This window comes from Hoplias malabaricus, chromosome 14, assembly GCF_029633855.1.
Source record: "Hoplias malabaricus isolate fHopMal1 chromosome 14, fHopMal1.hap1, whole genome shotgun sequence".
NCBI classification, from domain to species: Eukaryota; Metazoa; Chordata; class Actinopteri; order Characiformes; family Erythrinidae; genus Hoplias; species Hoplias malabaricus.
The window spans coordinates 29,535,354-29,556,992 of record NC_089813.1 but is presented as its reverse complement, the minus strand read 5'-3'; the positions used below and the strand labels follow the sequence as shown (position 1 = coordinate 29,556,992).

The 21,639-nt window shown below is 38.0% G+C and overlaps 1 protein-coding gene across 1 annotated transcript; it reads left to right on the top strand.

Moving 5' to 3' along the window:
• The first annotated feature begins 1,179 nt into the window (after positions 1-1,179).
• On the top strand, positions 1,180-21,047 carry efhd2 (EF-hand domain family, member D2). The gene is made up of 4 exons (XM_066644092.1): positions 1,180-1,725; positions 18,878-19,025; positions 19,469-19,603; positions 20,856-21,047. The coding sequence occupies exons 1-4, from the start codon at positions 1,442-1,444 to the stop codon at positions 20,985-20,987; spliced, it is 699 nt and encodes a 232-aa protein (XP_066500189.1). The 5' UTR covers positions 1,180-1,441; the 3' UTR covers positions 20,988-21,047.
• Positions 21,048-21,639: the final 592 nt, after the last annotated feature.

Sequence of the window (21,639 nt, the reverse complement as noted above, 5' to 3'; positions counted from 1 at the left end):
AAACATTTCATTTATCGTCTGAAACCACTTATCCAATTCCACTTACCAATGTGTTTTTGGACTGTGGAAGGGAACCAGAGCACCTGGAGGAAACCCACACGGACACAGGGAGAACACACCAAACTCCTCACAGACAGTCATCCGGAGTCGAACCCACAACCTCCAGGTCCCTGTAGCTGTGTACCTGCAACACTACCTGCTGCACCACCGTGCCACCCCACACAAACATTTAGGGCTTCAAATTTGCTGTAAGACCGTTTTAGTGTGTAGTTGTATGTGCATGTGTGTGATTTGCACTTTATTAGCTATTGTTTTATTCTGCATGTGCAAATCACATAACACTTAGTATTTTGAATATAATTTTCATACAGTTTCAGTTAGTTTCACTGCTCACCATATGCTTTAAACAATAAAGAGCACTCCCTGAAAAAATATGTATATTATATTTTTTAATAGCATTCTTAAGATGGTTAGCTTTATGAGTACAATTAGGTGCACTTTTGATATAATCTGTGAGTGTACCTTAGTTTTTAGACAAATTAAACAGGTGAATTACTTAATGGGTGCACAGTGGTGCAACAGGCATTGCTGTCACACAGCTCCAGGGTCCTGGGGGTGTGGGTTGGAGTCCTGTTCGTAAAGAGTCTGGTGTGGTCTCCCCGTGTCTACGTGTGTTTCCTCTGGATTCTCCTGTTTCCTTCCATGGTCCCAAAACACATGTTGGTAAGTGGTTTGGCGACTCAAAAGCGTCCATAGTTATGAATATGTGAGCAAGTGTCGCCCTGTGAAGGACTGGCACCCCCTCCATGCATCCCACCGCGACCCTGAACTATACACCCCCTGATCAACCATAACATTATGAGTACCTATAGTATAGTATCTATAGTATATATATATATATATATATATATATATATATATATATTAGAGAAAGAGAGAAAGAGATTATTAAGACTTTCTCAAGCATTACATATCTTTATCTTGCGCCACTATATTAAGTCGATGTCGTGCCTTATAAATCTTTCCCACCCATTTTTATTCCAATGACTTTATGTATTGTGAGCAGAACAGGACTGAAATATTGACCCGAACTGCACGCTTCTCTGACAATGAATCGTTAACATGTGCATGTCTCTTTAAAAGGCGTGGCTTGGCTTCAGCGAGCTCTGCGTAGTTATTTCACTGATGGTCCTCGCGCGAGCTCCACACAGAACAGAACAGAACCGCGCGTTCACTGTTTGGACCGTTGAAGAATTCAAACGTAAACGGTGGATTTCTCCTGTTTGAAACTCACAAAACTGCTGGATTACGTCTGTATTTTACTCACTGGCGAAGTAACTGCCCATGGACTATAGGTTTTTGCAGAATTCAGTGTTTTAACTCATGCCGTTTTGCTTAGAATAGGAAAACGTGTGTGTTTTTAGATAATCAGACAAACAAAATGGCAACAGACGAGCTGTCACTGAAGCTGAACCGTCGTCTGCAGATCGAGGAAGGAGGTCAGGAGGCTGTAGCCGAGGACGAAACTGAGGAGAACGGTTCCCACGAAAAACAGACGACGGCGAACGCAGACTCGGAGCTGGAGGCGAAGCTGGTGCGTCGCGGAGAACTAAACGACGGTTTGAGAGACCAGCAGCAGCCCAGCATGAAGGTGTTCAACCCTTACACAGAGTTCAAGGAGTTCTCCAGAAAACAAATCAAAGATATGGAGAAAATGTTCAAACAGTAAGTGCTCCCAGTCATGGGCTGAAGCCAGAGATCCTCTCATCTGTCCTCCATCCAATCAGTTTACACCACTTTAATTTTAACCTCTTTAAAACCACAGTAGTGATGAATACAAGTGCTCGTTCACCTCAGCTTAAAGCAGGTTAACGCAGAAGATTAACACTGAAGCCGTCCACGTCTTTACTGCGGCGTAACGGTAATAAAAGTTGTATGATATATCATTCTGTAATCGATATCGCGGTCCTGACAAAATTAATGCTTTAGGTTATTTAAACAAGGTAACGTTAATACAGTATGGAGAATTATATCAATTATTTTTATATAGCTGCATAATCACTAAAATAAATAAAATACAGACATCACCTAAACACGTTTTTAGGTTTACAAATATGTCATCATGTATCTAAACATCTATTGTGGAAATATATTTGCCAATAACAATGTTTATTGTATCACTCTACAGCTACAGTGATTTTCCCGCGAGTACACTTCTGTTGTTCACGCCCATCTTCTTGTTAACTCTTACTTTGTAGCTACATAGGACAAAATAAATTCGTACTTATTTGTTTTTGTTGCTTTTTGGGTTTTTTTTTTGTCGTTTGCTTGATCACTTTGCATACACAGCTTATGACATTGTAGCAAACTGTTTGTTTTAAAATTTTGACCGTTGGCTAAAGCCTGTGCAGTTGTGTTTTAAATACATATGTCTAACTCAAGCATCTGGGAGGTGGTCATTTTAAACTGCAGCTGTCCTTTTGTTTGACGTCTTGTATTACTGGTGTACTTTAGCTGAGTAACCACAAATGTCTCCTAAAGCCAAGATAAGCACAATACCAAGCCCCGCCCTAAATTCCCTTTATACACACATTCAAATTAACTAGTTGATTTACTAGTTGATTCACTTATATAAATATAAGCATGTGCAAATAAATATGTTCTGGTTACACCTCTTTGTACAAAGTCTTTCAGCCAGTCCAGTTTTTCCTCCATGTGTCTGTTAAGGTCTGTTTCATTGGGAATTAGAGAGGGCACATCTGTGTCTAATTCCAAATACAACAACCGGTTTTGATTTGTAAAGTGCCCACTGTGCTATGAGAGCAAGTGGCCAAGATGTAGCAGAGATGTCATGTTGCCTGAAATTCTCCTGGGATCGACCCCTCATACTCTTGGTTAGTGGTGGACATGCCAAAGTTGCCCATAATAGCAATGATAAACTCCCCTTTGTAAAAAAACTGAGCACTGAGGGAAGCGTTACACATAGAATGGGGAAGTCTTCTCAACACTTCTTAATACCCTTCGTATGTTCTCTCTCTCTCTCTCTCTCTCTCTCTCTCTCTCTCTCTCTCTCTCTCTCTCTCTCTCTCTCTCTCTCTCTCTCTCTCTCTCTCTCTCTCTCTCTCTCTCTCTCTCTCTCTCTCTCTCTCTCTCTCTCTCTCTCTCTCTCTCTCACACACACACACACACACAGAGTTCCAAACAGAACCATCTTTGTGCTGCCACAAATAGTTGGCCACTAAAATTCAGACAGACTGAAAATTGTCATTTTCAGTGGGGAATGTGCTTGTGAACGCTTAATTGTTTGAAGAGGGGGAGTCTTTAGAAATTTTGGGAACAGTAAATTGTTGTAGTGTAGTCTGAATTCCCACATGCTGACATTTGAGATAACTAAATATAATTGACACCATGTTAACAGGTCTGATGAAAGTTATACTAAGGTAGCTGAGGTATTTCATGTTGGTCACAGTAAATCTCACTTTCCCAGTTTATCAGCAAGGTTCCTTTAACACAAGGATTCATTAGCAGCTTCTTGTCAGACCCAGTTCATTCCAGTTTTACATGGTGCAAAACAGATAGTGGGGTGAAAAAACAAGGGGAAAATCTCAGTTTTTTTGTACTTTATATAAGGAATGTAATAGAGTTACCATTGCTTCTGTCTCGGGTGCTGAAAGGACAATTTTCCCAATAATGTCTCCCTAAGGGGAATGCCTGTATTGTAGTAATGTGCATTCTGAAAATGCGCTCTCAGGATTGAACATGTCTTCTCTCCACCATGCAGGGATATTATGCAAGACTCTTATGCAATGCAATTGATGAAAGAGAGAGATAAGATGGAAAATCAGGTGGACATTTCAAGGGTTAAATAGGTTTTTGTACTCAGCTTGTCTGTATTCTGACCTTATTGTTATTGTTTTTTTTCTTCAGAGTTATTGTTTATTATTATTTAATTTCAGAGAGGATGTTTTCTTTCCCCCCTCCCCCCAACCCACTTGTTTCATTTCATTTTTACAGGCTGGGTCAGATAATTAGTTTAGCATTGTTTCAAATGTTTTAGTGTAGCTTTTGGCCTCTTTGTACAGTTTCCTTTGAACTGAAAGCACAGCATTCCTGTATGATTCTAGAGTTTATTATTACTTAGATCTTTATATTTTGTATTTCCTTGTCATATGCATGACTAGACCAAAATAAGACTTGCTAACCGTTGACTAATCTGGTAGCTGCATATGTGTGGCTTCAAACTGGTTGGACACAATGCTGTGTTTGACTGCTGTAAGTTACACATTAACCAAAAACGTTTTTTCATCCCAACCCAGCCTTTTTATATGGTTTGTTTTTCTTTTGATAAGCCAGTGCTTGTGTATGTGCAAGGTAGTGACAGTCCATCATTTGTACTCCATTATAGTGTAGGTAACCTTTCAAAGTTTATCATAATAAATTTGTAATCAGACAGATTTATCAGGATTATACTTGAACCTTAAACTCATAATTTTAAACTTAAACTCATCATTATTAGTGCAGTTCATCTACCAAGAGACACAAGTTCCTTCTCCCCCACCACACTTCGTCCTGGCATCTTAACCTCAGGTATCTGAATTTCCTGCACTAATAATGTTGACAAGTGTAGTACTAGTTTGTGACAAAATTCACCACAAACAATTGTACCCACTCTCTAAAGCCCACACTAAATTGCTTTATTTATGTCTCTTGTCCTCTAAAGTAAAGCAGATAAATGCTACTATGTGCTTTATTGGACTATATTGGGGGGAAAACTTCAGTTTAATAACATACATGCACTCCATTCATGAGCTGTTTACAGGCTTATGGTCTTTGGGCAATGCAAACAAGTGCACAACTGCTGCTTAATTTGAGCTTCACATTTGTAAAGTTTTGGCTGGTATAAGTGTCATACGTACTGGTCAATATTTTATTTATTTATTTATTTTAAATCTTTTTGTGAATCCTGATGGGTTGACATTCTTGACAGCACAAAAGTGTATTGTTGCCTCAGTCTTGGGCAAAGGAGGAATGCAGGTTCTCCCTTGGCCTTTTGCCATTCAGGTTCATGTCAGCTAACTCTTAATTCAGTATCCCTTAATGCAAATTTAGGCAAAACACGCAAAGCTGTTTTTGATACCTTATCTAAGCAAGGCTGCTTTGTTTAGGCCCCGCTAACATAACTGGTTTTGTGAACGTATGTTGTGGTGGTGTTGGTCATCTCTTTGTGTCCTCTGTCCCTTTCCTGAATAAGAAAGTTGACCTAGATGCTTTACACCAGCAGTGATTGCACATGATAAGCTATCAAATTCTCAGGAAATGCCAACAGAATGATGGCAAGGTCATGCCTTTTCTCATTTTAGGCACATCCTTTTTCTATGTTATTCCTCATAATCCTGTGCAATCTATTGTTTGGTATGGTATAATATGTATTTTATGAGAATTGTAGAGAAACACACATTTGCCAAATATTTTATCTGGTGTTTAATAATCAGTGTCACTATTTTCTCAAAGTGTTTTAGAGAGGTTATGAAGGAGCCTGTGCAAAAGCACTGCTGGCCCCCGTTCTTCCAAATCCCCAGGAGCACTACTGGGTTAATGGGGAAGGCAATCTGCTTAACTGACTTTGTACTTATGCTTCTAGCCTCATGCTGTGAACACATATTAGGGAACGGGGCTTGAGGTTTTATAAGCAGCATCCCTGCTGGACTGCTTCCAGTAATGATGGAAGAAGGAGATAAGCTTTATGCTTCTCTTTTGCTGCCGCCCCCCCCCCCCCCATGCTTGGTTTGTCTTTAAGATATCACTGGAAATAGCTAGGAATGTTGTTACCTACGAGAAGTTAGACATTGATGATGCAAAAACTATGTTGACATTGGTGTGGCAAAGTTACTCTGGAATTACTCATTTATTCTTTACTCCATATCCTTGTGGACTACAGTACAAACTACATGAATTATTTTTAAAGAAAGAAGATATAACCATTCCCACATTTGATACATGATTAATCACCTCCTACAGCTGTGTTGTACAGATGCGCTTTTAAATATATTTAAATGACATTTTTTCATTGAATTCAAGGATAACAAAGTAGAAGCTAAAACAAGCTACCCAGCCGACTTTCTAGAAGCCTTATCTAAATAAAACAAAAAAGAATTTTTACATTGACTTACACTTTATAAGATATCGAAGTGCATAAAAGAAATTCAAACCGACAAATGTTGTTTACGGTTACCAATGGAAATATTGTTTTTGACATCCAAAAGTTAAGGCTGTGTACATTTAAATGAAATCATTGCAATATTACAACATGTGTGATTTAAAGTATATATCCCCTCTAGGTTTTATTTTTTTAATAAATTCATCCCTTTACGGATATTTTCTGCTCTCGACAAGGATTGAAGTATGTGGTTATTTACTTATCGTCCATGTACTTGACCCCAAGTATTTCTAGGAATTTAAGTACCCCTTCCTATCACAAGATAACCTTAACACCCTCTCATTCTGACCAAGACTTGAATCTCTATTGGCTTGACTCTAACCATTGCATATTGAAAAGTGGGCAACAGCTCATTTGCTTTGGCTTATTTTAAAACACTGCTCACTAACTCAGTTTAAAACTAATTACAAACAGACCTACCACCTATATATAACTAACAGTCTATCCATCACAGATGCTGACAGTGACTCATGGAAGTGGTAGGAGGCAGAGAAATATCACCACTTGTTTCAGAATGGCCATATGCACTCTCTTATGACACAATACAGTGTATTGTAATGCTTATGACAGCTGCACTAACCTGTCTGTGATATGTATACGCTTATACATTTTTTTTGGTGCCCTGTTCAAAGCAGGAATTCTCAGAGTCCATTTGCAATACTGAACAAGTACAGAACTTCCCATACCTTCTGCAGTTTTGTGTTAATAAGCAATATGCAGTTGATTCAAACCAAGCAGGAAAATGTGCTTACGTTTACATAGTTACAAAGTATTGTATAATGCCAAATAATAATTTGCAATATCAAGGTTTTCAAATATTTTGCATATTTTAACATCTGTCAAGTTCTGCAAACCATCCCAAAAACTATTTTGAAGTGCATTGTCCTATCGAAACAGCCACTGTCAGGGAATACTGTTGCCATGTGTTAAAATTACCAGTCATAATGCATCTGTTAGTTTGCCTTCTTCTCGTAGTGAAATTTGGGGCTTTCAGTGTTCCTGTTCTGATTCTCACATGCCCGATACAGGTGCTTGTTCCAGTAGATGGGGTCAGCATGCACACAAACTACTGCGTGTTCAAGCTTCTTTGGCATAGCTAGCTGTTAACATTTTCTGTTATGTGTATTCATAAAGAACTGGTCACAGTTCGGTGCACACAGTAATTTTACAATTGCATGTGCCACCTGGAAACTGTAAGCTGTCAGCTGTTGGATTTGCTTGGATTAGTGGGAACTGTAGTGGTTTAGGATTATTGCTATACTAACTGACGCACCTGTAATGAGATAATGGCTATATCTGAAACAACCGATGTTAAATGCTATATGCTATGGCACAGCCCATGAAGCAGATACTGACATGCATGCGCGCCGATAGATGCTCAAATTTATAGTTGGGACAGATTATGAACACTACACGACTGATTTTGTCGATTTTTACGGAGCCTGGAAAAATGTCACACACTACATGACCCCAAACTCCCCAAACAAAAGTGTTTTCTTGGAGACATGGATAAATACGGACGTACAACTCATTGCGGTTATTGTTGTTAATGTGCTGCTATTTGTGTAGATCCACTAAGAAAAAACACTTAATGTCTTTGGGTCGTGGATGGGAAAACATGGTCAGCGTGGTCTCTACACACTGCAGCGGGAGTTGGAGATTAGTAGAATAGCACATAGTTGCAACTACGTTTCACCTTAAATGGTTCAGAAACAGCAGTATCTGTAGCATGCATCAGTGTTGCATAATTTAAGGTGGAATGGAAAATTAGAATACAGTTGGAATAAAGGCTGTAACAGCATGTTGTGTGGTGCACTGTTCTCCTACAGGTAATACTCGTTATATGGGGACATGTGCATCCAGCACTATGTAATATATTGTAGTTTTTCATAGTTTTACCATTAAATCCATCCTGTACTACACATGCATGTATTTACTTTTTGTGCTCTGTTCTCATTGGCTGTAGACGGGACTCGTTCAGCCTTGAGTTGGTGGAGAGTTTACACTATGCGACTATGTCCAAAGTTGCGTTGAAAAATCAAATGTTTGATATGCTGCGACTGGTCTGAAACGTGATTTGGAGGGGAAAAAAAAAGTTGTGTAGTGTAACCCCAGCTTAAGGCATGCTAAAGAATACTGATGTCATTCAAGCAACCACAAAGAAGCACGGGTCAGCAGCAGTCCTTAAACAGTGCGTTTCACAGTCGTGACAAATATCCTCATAACAATGTAAAAAGCTGTTAGGCTAGACTGTCTTCCTGTATGTACTTGTTACTGCATTGTGGAAATATTTATTTTTTCATGGCTCTGAAACTTTAACATTTTTAATGTGCAGTTAATAAAGAAGTAAATGTTCATTGAAGCTTATTATATCTTATTAGCGGTACAGAACACTGCTTTGACAAAATAAAAGTATTTAAGATAGAGTTGGTTTCTGTACTTTGTATCGGCAGATACTGGATCCCTACTGAAATTAATGCTTGTATAAATGCTTTCTGCTCCAATGTCTTCAAATTAATTTGCAGAGCACTGTAGAGGTACTGGTATCTTTGTAACGTGTTGAAATATTCATCCTTTTAAAGCATCTCTCTAATCTGACTCTGTTACAAACACCTGAATTTCTAAATACTGCCTTCTAAGGCACTGACTTGTGAGACAACAAGGCATCAAGCTCGCTGCCTTTTATTTCAGACACAGCCATTGAATGTCACTCTCTTCCCCTCTCATTATTTTAATGTTGTTACTGTTTATTGTGTATAAGAAAAGGAATCTGCCTCTTTTGTTGCAGACTTTTATGAAATGCTTGAAAAAATGGTCTTGCACATTAATTGCATTATGTTTTAGGCTCCATTTTTTTCCACTTCAGTTATCTCATTCATGTAATTTAATCAATTAATTAAATGTCTTCACAGCCAATGTAGTCTTTCCCAATTCACTAGGTGTGGTTTCTTTTTTCTTTATTCGTTTATTTATTCGTTCGTTCATTGTCTGTAGCCGATTATCCAGTTCAGGGGCGCTGTGGGTTTGGAGCCAGAATCACCCTGGAGGGGACGCCAGTCCTTCACAGGGCAACACACACACGCATATACACACATACACATTTGCGCACACACACACAAACACTCTAACACATATGGACACTTGAATCGTAAATCCACCTATAAACGTGTGTTTTCGGACTGCGGGAGGAAGCTGGAGCGTTTTTCTCTGTAGTCTAATTTAAACTGCTATATTTGAATATGTTTGTGTGTGTGTGTTGTAATCCTTCTGACCAAACTTAACATGCAAATTTCACAGGGATTCACGACAGAGCAAGGGTATCATTGGCATAATCTCATATTTCTTAGCCTGTATCTGCAGGCAGTCCTTTGTGTAAAGATCTCAGCAGTAACTATGATATGGGTTAATGTAACTGAGATGCTCTTTGCTTCGGCATAGCTTTAAATAAGATAAAATCACTTTACTTTTCTCATATAAGACATCTGATATTCTGACAGCAGAATTAAGCTATTAGTGGTAGTGTAGTTCACCACTTCTGATGTGTTAGTGATTCTATATTGATTTTGGTGAGATAGCATAAAACCCAGGAAGTAAAGCATTGTTATTATCATGTTTCCTAACATATAGCTTTTTTTTTTTAAATCTTAGAAGTAATACTGTCCTTAATCTGAGTGTTTGTTTAAAAAGGGAAAGTAAGTATAGATAGATGACTAACAGACTGGCAACTCTGTGTGTAAGCCCCAGAGCTTCACATGGTTTCTTTAGATTATAGACAAGTATATTCTCTGTATGTAATTCAGAGGGCAAAACTGTAGAGGAGCAAGTAAACTCCCTAGATTCTCATGACCCTTTGTGGAATGTGAAGACATTTCAGGGCCTCACAGCTGTCCGGAAACTGGGATATCACTTTTCACTTTTTTTATGCACATCTTTTTAAGTTGTCTTACTTAAGTCGTGTACGTTTATGAAAAAAGAATAGGTCTGGCATACTCTCATGACTGCCCAGTTACTGTTAGCATGTATGGTTGTACATGAGTGATTAAATGAGAATGAGTATGACATTCCACTCACTATGATTGAAACAAGCATGATTTTATAAAGTTAAGTACTTATGTGATGCTGCAGAGCAGAAGCACTTGTCTGTTCTTCTCAGGCCTTGTTTACACACCATATTTTAGATTCCAAGGAACTGAAACCACACAGAGATCCTGTACCACTGTTTACATACTATTAATGGCTTTTGAATTGTAAAATGCATATTTGTGAACATGCTCTGTTTATTTTGCAGTATAGCGCAGTAGAATATGTAGAACTTTTTGGTTTTGGTTAGTACTGATACCAATATTTCTTTAAAAACTAAAATAAAACCAAAAAGTTTTGTACAAAACTTAAAATTGATTTTGTTTATTAAAGCATTTTATGGAGCTAAATAGCTGACATATGTATTTAATCAGACTTTTAATTATCCATCCATCCATTATCTGTAAGCGCTTATCCAATTTAGGGTCGCGGGGGGTCCAGAGTCTACCTGGAATCATTGGGCGCAAGGCGGGAATTACACCCTGGAGGGGACGCCAGTCCTTCACAGGGCAACACAGACACACACACATTCACTCACACACCTACGGACACTTTCGAGTCGCCAATCCACCTGCAACGTGTGTTTTTGGACTGTGGGAGGAAACCGGAGCACCCGGAGGAAACCCACGCGGACAACACATCAACTCCTCACAGACAGTCACCGGGAGCGGGAATCGAACCCACAACTTCCAGGCCACTGGAGCTGTGTGACTGCGACACTACCTGCTGCGCCACCGTGCCCTTTTAATTATATTTATCTTAATTTTTATACTTGTCTATTGAAATTGTGAGGTGATCAAATATTAAGATAAAAAAAACCTCCATAGATGCATAATTTCATATTTTCTATTCCAGATCTCTGAACTTGAGATCTAGGCCAGAGGTTCACAAATGAACTCTGGAGAAATTATGGAGTGTGGAGGTTTTCTGGAGTTGTCCTTTTACATGTGTATCCCACAGTAGGAGTTCTTGCAGCTGCCACACATGCTCACTTGGACTTTACCCTGGGTTTGTACTAGGATAAAGTCTGTCTAATATGGATATTTGCCTTCACATATATAGCTCCACTGGGTAAAGTCAGGAAAATTTCTGGGTTACCGTTCATGTGTAAAAGGGGCTATAGTGACCTGATTAATGTTTAACTGGACAAATCTGATTGTTACTCCCTTCTGACTAATCTACAGTTTCTCTGTTTAATAATTAGGGGGTTTTGCCAATTTTGGTGTAAAGTTAAAGACAAATATTTTTCTCTGGTTATTCTACATTTAGTGACTTTCCTAATGAAGTCTTGTTCCTTTATCTAGTATATAATATTGTGGTAATCAAATATACATGTGCTTATGATTATTTACATGAAAAATGTCACAGTTAAATTGTAATCTTTTCAGTTCTTTTCATGAATAGACAGATTTCTTGTTTAGACAAGTTGCTTGAATGCCATTTCCATACAGTATCTTTTTAAATGAATTTGTCTGGTTTCAGAATACAGCACACATGTAAATGAATGGAGAAAGTGAGACACATTTATCTCATACACTGCTCTTTTTACTGCACTAGAGAGGGCCTTACAACACTCAGAACACAGATGCGCACCACCTCTTTGTGTCAGGATCCTACAGTGTAGGATCTGGTAAGCAAAAAGAGTTCAAATCTGTTACCCATTTTAGCATATTTGTCAAAGGATATAATGGAAAACTGTCAAGATGGCAGACTCTAATGCGTTTCTCTGCTCTTCTGACAGAAACTGAGTGAGTTATTCATAGACACATAAGTTTAAGAAAGACACAAGCCACATTATTTTTTTTTTCATTCCTTTCCTCCTGTTTACAGAGTAAATAATCTGATCCCGCTGTCCCTGCATTCTGAGAGTGTAACTGAATTTTGGAGATGTTTTCATGTTTTATCGCAAAAGTCTGTGTGAACTAGTTCTTCTTTCATCTGAAAGTGTGATTTATCAGTGAGAGATGTTTCCATAATGAGGTGTAATCCCCTCCGTACACCCTCGGTAGGGCAGCATGTCAGTCATAGAGTGGTTTCTGCAGTCATGTAGTGTGGTGAAAAGAAATAATTTTTAGTGAGTTGTACGTTTCATGTTTTCCTGTCAAATTAGAGTCTTATTACTGTCTAGGGGCTGTAGTTTTGGTTTTATTATTTGTGATGGGGACTATGGCACTAATTTGGTATGCGGCTCAAGCACCTCTACTGACTAACACTGATGAACGTGGCATGGATAAATGGGTCAGGGATACCTATATATATTTCTTTCATTTCAAAGTCTAAACAAGGACAAAACATGTAGATAAAATAGCACATTTTTGTAGTTGTGTGCTTGAGTAATTGAGTAGGTTACCTATATGGTGGCTACTCTACATTTTGAAGTCAGCTGCAAACCATGGATAAGTGAACTTGTCAGTCAGATGTGTCCAGTGTGTTACTATGGATTAAAGGGAGATGTAAACTTTTCCTGAAAAGCTGGATGTTTTAGGCCATGCCATTGATCTGAAATTTTGAAGCATGACTCAGAAGTAGTAGTAGGCAAAATTAATTCAGCATCAGATCATGTGTTCATGCTAAACAATAATGAAGCTCATTGTGGCCAGCAGAGTGTATACAGAGTATGCACATACATCACAGCACATGAGTTCCGGATATACACACACACACACACACGTGTGCTTCTGATGGAATGCATCTGTTACGTACATGAACTGTCATAAGCAAAAACTGTTTGTGCATGTCAGAAAGAGGGTTTTCCCATGCCTGTTCTGCTTAACTGTTGCTTGGCAACAAAGGATTATGCCTGAATGAGATTGGCATCGAGAGAAAGGGAAGGATACTGAAAGAGAGATAGTGAATAGAGGAGCAGAGGTGGGAGGTATGCCTGGCTGTCTGCTTGGCTGCGTTCCTCTGAGTACACCATAACATAACAGCCTATAATATACATGATGCTAAAAATATATCTTTACCAACAATGAGGATTTTAAGCATGACAGCTTAAGCAAAAAAAACCTCATTGTTTGAAATATAAAGCGAGTATAAATCTTCTTTTTATACATTTTTAAAAAATGTATTTATTATTTTTAATTACAGGAAATGATTAAGAGTTTTATGCATCCTTTTGGTTAGGTTTTGTTTTATTCTTTATTTTTTTTCCTTTCATGTCTGTGATATTGCATTAGCCGTATAGGTGCGTTGTAAAACATGTAATTCTGCGTGTATCTCACCAAATAGTAACTTTCCAAAATTATAACTTTTCAGTGAAAATCAAGGTAAAAAGGTTTTATTCCAAGTAATTTTGGAGCACTTCTATTGGTTCATTCTTAACGGGATCTTTTGCAGAATGTGAAGGGCAGTTGCTGTGTTCAGATAATTAAAACTAAAAATCCACAAAAACGGAGATGCATGTTTGTAGTTGGAGAGCTACTGTAAATATGAAAAGACATTCTGGTTTTTACAAGATCACATGCCTAGAAAAGGCTTGATTGTAATGTATGTTCCATGCCCATCCACCCATCTTGCACATATATAGAAATGCTTTTGAACTTTATTTGTACTTTTGTCGCTCTCATTCTTACACATTCAAGACATTAGCATTACATTTGTAATATTATGAAATGAAAATGCTAGAGATTTCTTTCAATTTATCATTAGTACTGACCTTTGTCTATGTTGTGGAAGGTATTGTTGGCAAAAATATATTATTGTGTCTGTATCGGTGTGTCCCAAAATTAAGCCGTTTATACCTTCACATTCTTCAGTGATGCTCAAAATAATGTGAAGTTGAATGTACACAATCAAGCATACACTTTCTAGACTATATATAAGTAGTGTTGACATTGGGTTGTCCAGGCTAAGACCACAGGAATGTGTGTGTTGGTGTACAGTCATACACTGTATATATACAGGTATACACTGTGCCTGTTTTGAGACAAATTATACCCATCTTTCACTGTAAGACATAACTCATTCTTATTAATCACATTGCCCTGACTGTGGTACTGTGTTGGTATGACCATTACATTTCTCTCTACAGTCTTTAGGTTCAGTGAAAGTTTCCATTGCAGAGCTTAATGCAACTAGCCTAGAAGCTTATTTAATTAGACTCCTACATGATCCTGAACTGGTTTGTTTCTTCTTGTTGTGATCATCTTTAGGTTTTTGTTGTTTCTTGTGTTCTTTTTGTCCATGTCTTTTTGTCCAAAGATATTATTTGCCATATTTTTCCTTCTTAGTGATGTGTCACTCCCCAGGCAGAAAGTATTCTTCACATACAGTTACTTCCCTTAGGTGTGGTTAGGAACACTAATTTGAAATATTCTCTATAGACATTGTTGCTTATTTCTGTTACTCTAGCCACAGACGTTGGGGGGGTGGGGGTGGACGTTCTTTTGTTAATGTTCAGTCTTACATAATACTGTGGTTCCTGTGTTTGCAAGTCTCTAAGTTGGCTGACAAATCTACCTACTTGGATTCTTTAAAAAAGTGTTGCAGGTTTGAAAGTTCTTGTGTGTGAAAAATTTTACACTATTATTAAATCTTATTTTTATTACCTCTCCATTTCTTTGTTCTTGAGGGTTTCTTGTAGGATCTCAAAATTCATTCTAAAATGCAGTTCCATGTCAACTATTTTAGTGTCCTCCACCCAGAATGACATCACTCATACAACAGCAATGAAATCATCAACCTTCTGAAGATAAATATTTCTAAATAGGGCGTTTCAATACTTAAAGGCCTTGACATTTTCACAGGAAAATACACAAGCTTTATTCTTAGTTCCACTACAGAACAAAGCAATTTTGCATCATTGTGTTAAACAGTCAGTAACCTTTTTGTGTAGGACCTTGAACAATTCTGGGCAAGGCCTGCTTAATGTGTTCAGAATGATCACAACTTGTTATAGATATAGCAAATTAATGTTTTCTGTACAGGGCTTACAGGAATTTAAAGTCACATGACAAGTTAGCAAGAGGAAGTACTCTATGAATCAACTCTGTTTATTTACAAGGACAGGTTGAGGCACTGTTGCCATTACTTCTCTTCAGCACTCTCTGCAAGGAAGTGCTGATTGCCTCAGCTTCCTCAATCGTGATTGTCTGGTTTGAAGTTTGACTTATTTGGTCAAAAATGGAGCTTTTTGGTTATGCTTTTTAAAAGTGCATTGTTTTTATAAATAAAATATTCTTATTGGCAGTGCTCAGTTTATTGAAATATTATTGAGCATTTTTAGCTTACTGCGTTTATGTAAAAGGTTTGTAGATGTTTGTGTCTGTCTGTTTGCTTTCTTAATCTTTATTTCTGGGAAAATAATAGAAATTAGAACTTAGAAAAGGGTACAGTTTTTTTTTAAAGGTATCTCTTAGCATCTTAATTTATATAGGTTTTTCTTATTAATGGAAATGATTAAAGTAGAATAATCTTTAAATTTCAGTGCATTTTGTAGGTATTTTATGCTTACTGAATCTGGATTGTTCTCTTTAGCTGGGTACTTTACAATCCAAATTCAGTTTTTTCGTGAATTGGTTGTATTATTCTATTAAGTATTTTATTTTTTGTGTCTTTTCAGGTCTCTCATAGAGTTATATTGAGAAACTCTTAAGCAATTTTCACATTACCTCCTTTGAGAATCATGTCTGGACATTTTCTAGAGTTGCCCTTCCAGCCAGAGATTATCCCTGTCAGATGAGTTCTCACCCCAGGAAATGTTTTGTGCTGTTTAGGCATGGGGCGGTGTCTGTATAGCATTCTCAGGAGGCTCGACATGAATTCACTGCGAGTTCTCCAGAAAATGACCTCCTCTGTTCACAGAGTCACATTCAGACATTGCCCAGACTTTGTTGTAGGGCACAGTACAAAATAGCATCTTTGCATATTGTCTATATGTAAATTTAAACCGATATATGTATCTGTAGCCTAGGCTAGTGAAAGATTATATGTATCAGTAAAGACCTGGGCAAACTGCACATGTGCTTAGTATATGACCAGGGACAGGGTCAGGACACAGTCAGATTTGGACATTGGCATTCACACATTCAGCTCCTCCAGGTGATGTTTGGAAAAGTTCTGCGTTACCATGCATGTCTGAAAGGGGCTATAGGCTTCCCTTACAGTGAGAGTTGGTCAGAAATCAGGCTTTAGTGTGACACCTTTCGTTAAAACTACAGTGACAAACAAGACCTGGCAGTAATCCCCTGCAAAGCCAATAATGTTTGCGAGGCATGGTTAGAGATAGGGATGGAGAGAGATTCTCACATTCTAAGTATTTATTTGGAATAAAGTTAGAATAACCCTCAGATTAAATTCCAAAAAAGTCAGAATAATTCAAAGAATCTGGTTGGTAGCATTGTCAGCATCTCGTTCTCAGAAAATAAAATGGACATTGAAGGGCTCATGCAGTGAAACGCTGTCTGCATTTTGAAATCTGTGTTAGTCTTGTTCTGAAATCCTGACCTGACCCAGTCTCTGTTGTTGTTGTTGGCTGTAATGTAAAATACACCATAGTGTGAAATATGTGATATGCCAAGTCAGGGTTAATTGGAGGCAGACTAATGCAGTCCAACATTATGCTTCTGAATAATTAATAGTGGTTGTCAGTTGCACACTACATGGTTAATAAGGGGAATTAAAGGTGTGTGTGAAACGGCAGCAGGGGTCCGGTGTCGGTAGATAATAATATTGCTGCCAGCTGTAAGGGCAGATGGACAGAGCCTCCATATTCATGAACAGAGTGCACTGGGAAGGGGGAGTGTCTTATAGAAAGCAGTCTCCTGCACCATACACTGTAGATAGTAATAGGATACATGTGCTGGAGGTGTTTTCAGAAATGCTTGCAAATGTCCAAGGTACATTTTAAAAAGTGGCACTTGAATGTAAAGGGATTATGTCACATCCTGTAATTTCTCTTCATAGATTGTGCTACTGCAAATATTTTTACAAACTTCTTTTACATTTTTTTGTGTTAATTAGTGGGTTTCCTGATGATGTATTTATGTTCTTTATATCACATGTATCAGTTTTTAATGAATTATGCTTATACAATTGTTGAAATGTGGTCAGCAGCAGTGTATAGGAGAAGGCACTGGCCATAGAAAATGCTTTAGTGTGACACTGAGTAATAGAGAAGTAGATGTTAATGCGAGTGCTAGTGTATTTATTTTTCTGTGCCACATGCCATAAATCATTGTGACTGCATTCACTGACATAGTTTGCATAGGTTGTGTTAGTGTGCGACGATTTAATGTTCACTATTTTGGATGCGTTTTTAATAGGACATTTAAAATTTACATCAGCTTAATGCAAGTATTTGATAATAATTTCCTCCTCTAATGTAGTCAGGTTCTTCATCTTCTGCTTCCTTATTGGTAAATGTGAAACAGTCCTGTATTCTGTCATCACTTCAGTAGGTCAGAAAAATTCTATACATGCTTAGATATTTTGATTTTAGTGATTAGGAAACACTGGTAGAAAAATAGAGGTGAAATAGACTTTGTGGGATAGATTTACTCCAGCTTCTGTAATAGGACCTGCTGCCATGTGTGGGTGTGTTCGTTTAGAGTAGAGAACAGGGAGGAAGAAGCTTGCTTGACCTGTTTTAATGACTTCACTGCTGCTCAATACTGTATGCTTCTTGACCAAGACTACAGGCAACTAGCCTCATTTGATCTCTGTCTCCAGAGTCCTCCATTTAAACATCTCCATTTGTGCCTCTGGCCCTTCTGTCTTTGTGTTGCTGTACCTTAAGCTTGGTATATGTGAGAGATCCTGACTCTGCTCTACTCTTTCACTAGATTTGATCAAAATCTTCTCTACTTGTTTTGCTCCTTTTCTACTTCCACTCTTTTTTATGTATTTATTTATTTATTTATTTATTTTTACTTTGTTTAAGCACTTTCATTAACTGCCTGAAACAAGTCTAAATGACAGAAATTCTTACCATCTTTAGTATTTTAGTGTTGCTCCTTAGTCTATAGTTTGAAAGTGTACATTTATACTTAGCAGCTGTTTAAAGCGCAAAGATGTATGTAGTAACTGTAATGACGAAGATTGTTGACATTGTACATTTTGTAAGTACTTAATGAGTTTACTTATACTAGAGTGGATATTGCACACACTGCTCTCTACTCGACTTTCTGATTTTGTCAGTGCTAATGTCACCACAGCACATCCTGATGCACACTCTAAACTCACAGTGGCCATGTGGTGACATTTTTAAAAATAGCCCCGTGTTGTTGCTTTACGACAAAAAAAAAATCTGTTCCTGCTCCTCAGTTTTAAGTGTGTTGAAGTGTTGCAGATAATGGAATACATTCTGTTGATTTAATGTCCTCGTTCTTTATTGGTTTTGCACATTCTAGAAGGGCGTTGTTTAATGCCAAATGTGTTCTGCCTCTGTCAGTGTATCTGGTGTATTCTTTAGGTTTATGTGAATTGTAGTGAAATACCACCCAGTATCTTTACCTGGTGCCAGTTTGGACTTATTAATTCCAGCTTTTATCAGTTTATGCTGAAGCTCTTGCAAGCCTAAAGTGGATTTTGCAGATCTGAATTAATTCATCATGCTGACATTGTTGTCTCTGTGTACAGGTATGACTCTGAGAAGGATAACTTTATTGACTTAATGGAACTTAAGCTGATGATGGAGAAGTTGGGAGCTCCACAGACTCATCTGGGCCTGAAGAACATGATCAAAGAGGTGGATGAGGACTTGGATGGCAAACTATGCTTTAGAGAGGTAAGATAAAGCCACATACCTCATACCCAAGAGTTTAAGTACATCCATAAAATGTTTTTTTTTTTTTTTTTTTTTTAAGTAAATGTAACAGATGTATGTAGAACTGTAAAGAACCCTCTGTATGTTTTTTTTGGCATGGTTAAATATTATTCCTGGATAATTTCAGGTCAGACAGTTTTTGATAGTACTGTATTGGACTCATTTTGTTAAGAAAGAGAAATGAGGCTCTAGAGCAAGATGTGAATTGCTTGTCTGGTCAGCTTTGTTATCAAAATAGTCAATACTCAATATCTACAGTAATTGTAAAACAATGCATTCTTAATTAAAATAGATAAATTTGCAACACATGTTTAAAACTTTTAAAATGATTAAACCCGTTGTGTAGAATTTCGTGTTTAAGGAATTATTCTGAAAGGAAATGTATTCTTCCTGCTTTTCTCCAGTTCCTCCTGATCTTCAGGAAGGCGGCAGCTGGGGAGCTGGCTGAGGACAGTGGACTGCATGCCCTAGCTCGTCTCTCTGAAATTGACGTGTCCACTGAGGGAGTGAAAGGAGCAAAAAGTTTCTTTGAAGCCAAAGTAAACCATAGTTTCATGTTCTCCTATTTAGATATGTTCATCAAAGATGGGTTTCTGTTTTTAAAAAATGTACTTTTAATTGTCAGCCTCTTTATACACATTTACATGTAGAAGGCACACTGTTGTTTTCAACCTTAAGAGCTACACTGATCAGCCATAACATTAATGCCACCTCCTTGTTTCTACACTTATTTTGCTGTAAATGTGTGCATCTGTTTGTTCTACAATTATTAACTATAGTCACCATTGCTTCTCTCCATATCTCCTTGGTCTTCAAGTCAGGACCACAGAGCTGTTTTTATTGTGTAGTATATGTTTTTGGTTGGTGGACTCTTCCCAGTCCAGCAGTGAACCTGAGGGTTTTAAAAACACCAGCAGTACAGCTGTGTCTGATCCACTCATACTAGCAAAAACATAACACCACCACCGCATCAGTGTGTTACTGCCGCACTGGGAATGATCCACCACCCAAATCATACCTGCTCTGTGGTGGTCTTGAGGTGATTCTGGCAATTTGAGTGAAAGGGTTAAAAGTATGCATGGTTGATTACGATCGGTAATTTTACAACCACAAAGTGCTCCTGTATGGACAGTGAGTGTGCAATCAAGGAGGTGAGGTTGTAGTAATGTTAATAATATATTGGGGTATGTTGAGTGTTCTTTTTTTTTTTTACATAAATTGTTAGGTAAAATAGAATTTTTTAAAAATTGTGAATGATTTAATATTTGTAAGCAGTCATTATGAGTAGTTTAATATGAAATGATTCATTGTATGGAACAAACCATATTTGTATGGGGAGGCACAGTGGTGCAGCAGCTAGTGTCGCAGTCACACAGCTCCAGGGACCTGGACGTTGTGGGTTCGAGTCTCACTCCAGGTGACTGTCTGTGAGGAGTTTGGTGTGTTTTCCCTGTGTCTATGTGGGTTTCCTCCGGGTGCTCCGGTTTCCTCCCACAGTCCAAAAACACACATTGGTAGGTGGGATTGGCACCTGAAGTGGGGTACATAGTTGTGAGTGAATATTTGAGTGTGAGAATGTGTCGCCCTGCGAAGGACTGGCACCCCCTACTGGATAAGAGGTTACAGGCAATGAATGAATGAACTCTTTATATGGTTCATATTACAAGGTTTTCTGACATTTGTAAATTTGTAGTTTTTTTGCAAGAATTTAATAATTGGTGATTCCTCCTTACAGTAATTTATCTGTATGATTTGAGTACAGAAGCTGATTTGTATAACTCTTTCTACCAGGTCCATGCCATTAATGAATCAAATCGTTTTGAGGCCGAGATCCGTCACGAACAAGAGGAGAAGAAGCGGCAAGCAGAGCAGAAGAAACAGAGACAAGCAGCATTCAAAGAGTTGCAGTCAGCCTTCAAATGACCACCTGAGCTTTCCCAGTTTAAATCACTCCCCTCCTTGTTGCTTCTGTCTGTATAACTTTTTTTTTTTATAAAAAGAGCACCCTTAGCAGAGATACTATGCAACACTTTAAGACATGTCCACTTCCTGAGAGATGGGTCACAGTAAAGTTAAGTCCATACTTATGTGCTCCCCTGAAGCACGTACCTGTTCATTTTGGACTGGATGTTACACTTGTTTTATGTTTTCTTCATCTATTTTAGCAAACACATGCCATGTTGGAGAGCTTTTTTTTTTTTCATATCACCTCATCTGTGATTTGTTAATCTCTTAACTAAAGTGCACTATAGGATATGCATTAAAACTAATGATTATTTTAAAGAAAAAATAAATTAAATACTTTTCTGCATCCAGTCCATTTGTATTCTCATTGGTGGTAATTTTGCACTGTGTTCATTGTCACCCCTAGTCTGCCTAAATGTTTCATGGTATCCTTGCTCACAAGCTTAGCAGAGAAAAGCCTTTGTGGCAGCAAACAATGTGTGCTCAGACCTTGTGTGTGGGTAAGGGTGTTAGTTTTAAATACTGTGGCTGGGAGGGTCCAAGAGTGAGTGCATGTGTGATGACACTGGTTTTGGTGGGGTATTTTTTTTTTGTGTTTGCATGATCACTG

Coding starts and splice junctions, on each gene's coding strand:
- efhd2 (XM_066644092.1), top strand. CDS start 1,442: ATGGCAACAGACGAGCTGTCACTGAAGCTGAACCGTCGTCTGCAGATC. Junction 1,726..18,877: donor ATGGAGAAAATGTTCAAACA/GTAAGTGCTCCC, acceptor CTCTGTGTACAG/GTATGACTCTGAGAAGGATA. Junction 19,604..20,855: donor AAAGTTTCTTTGAAGCCAAA/GTAAACCATAGT, acceptor TCTTTCTACCAG/GTCCATGCCATTAATGAATC.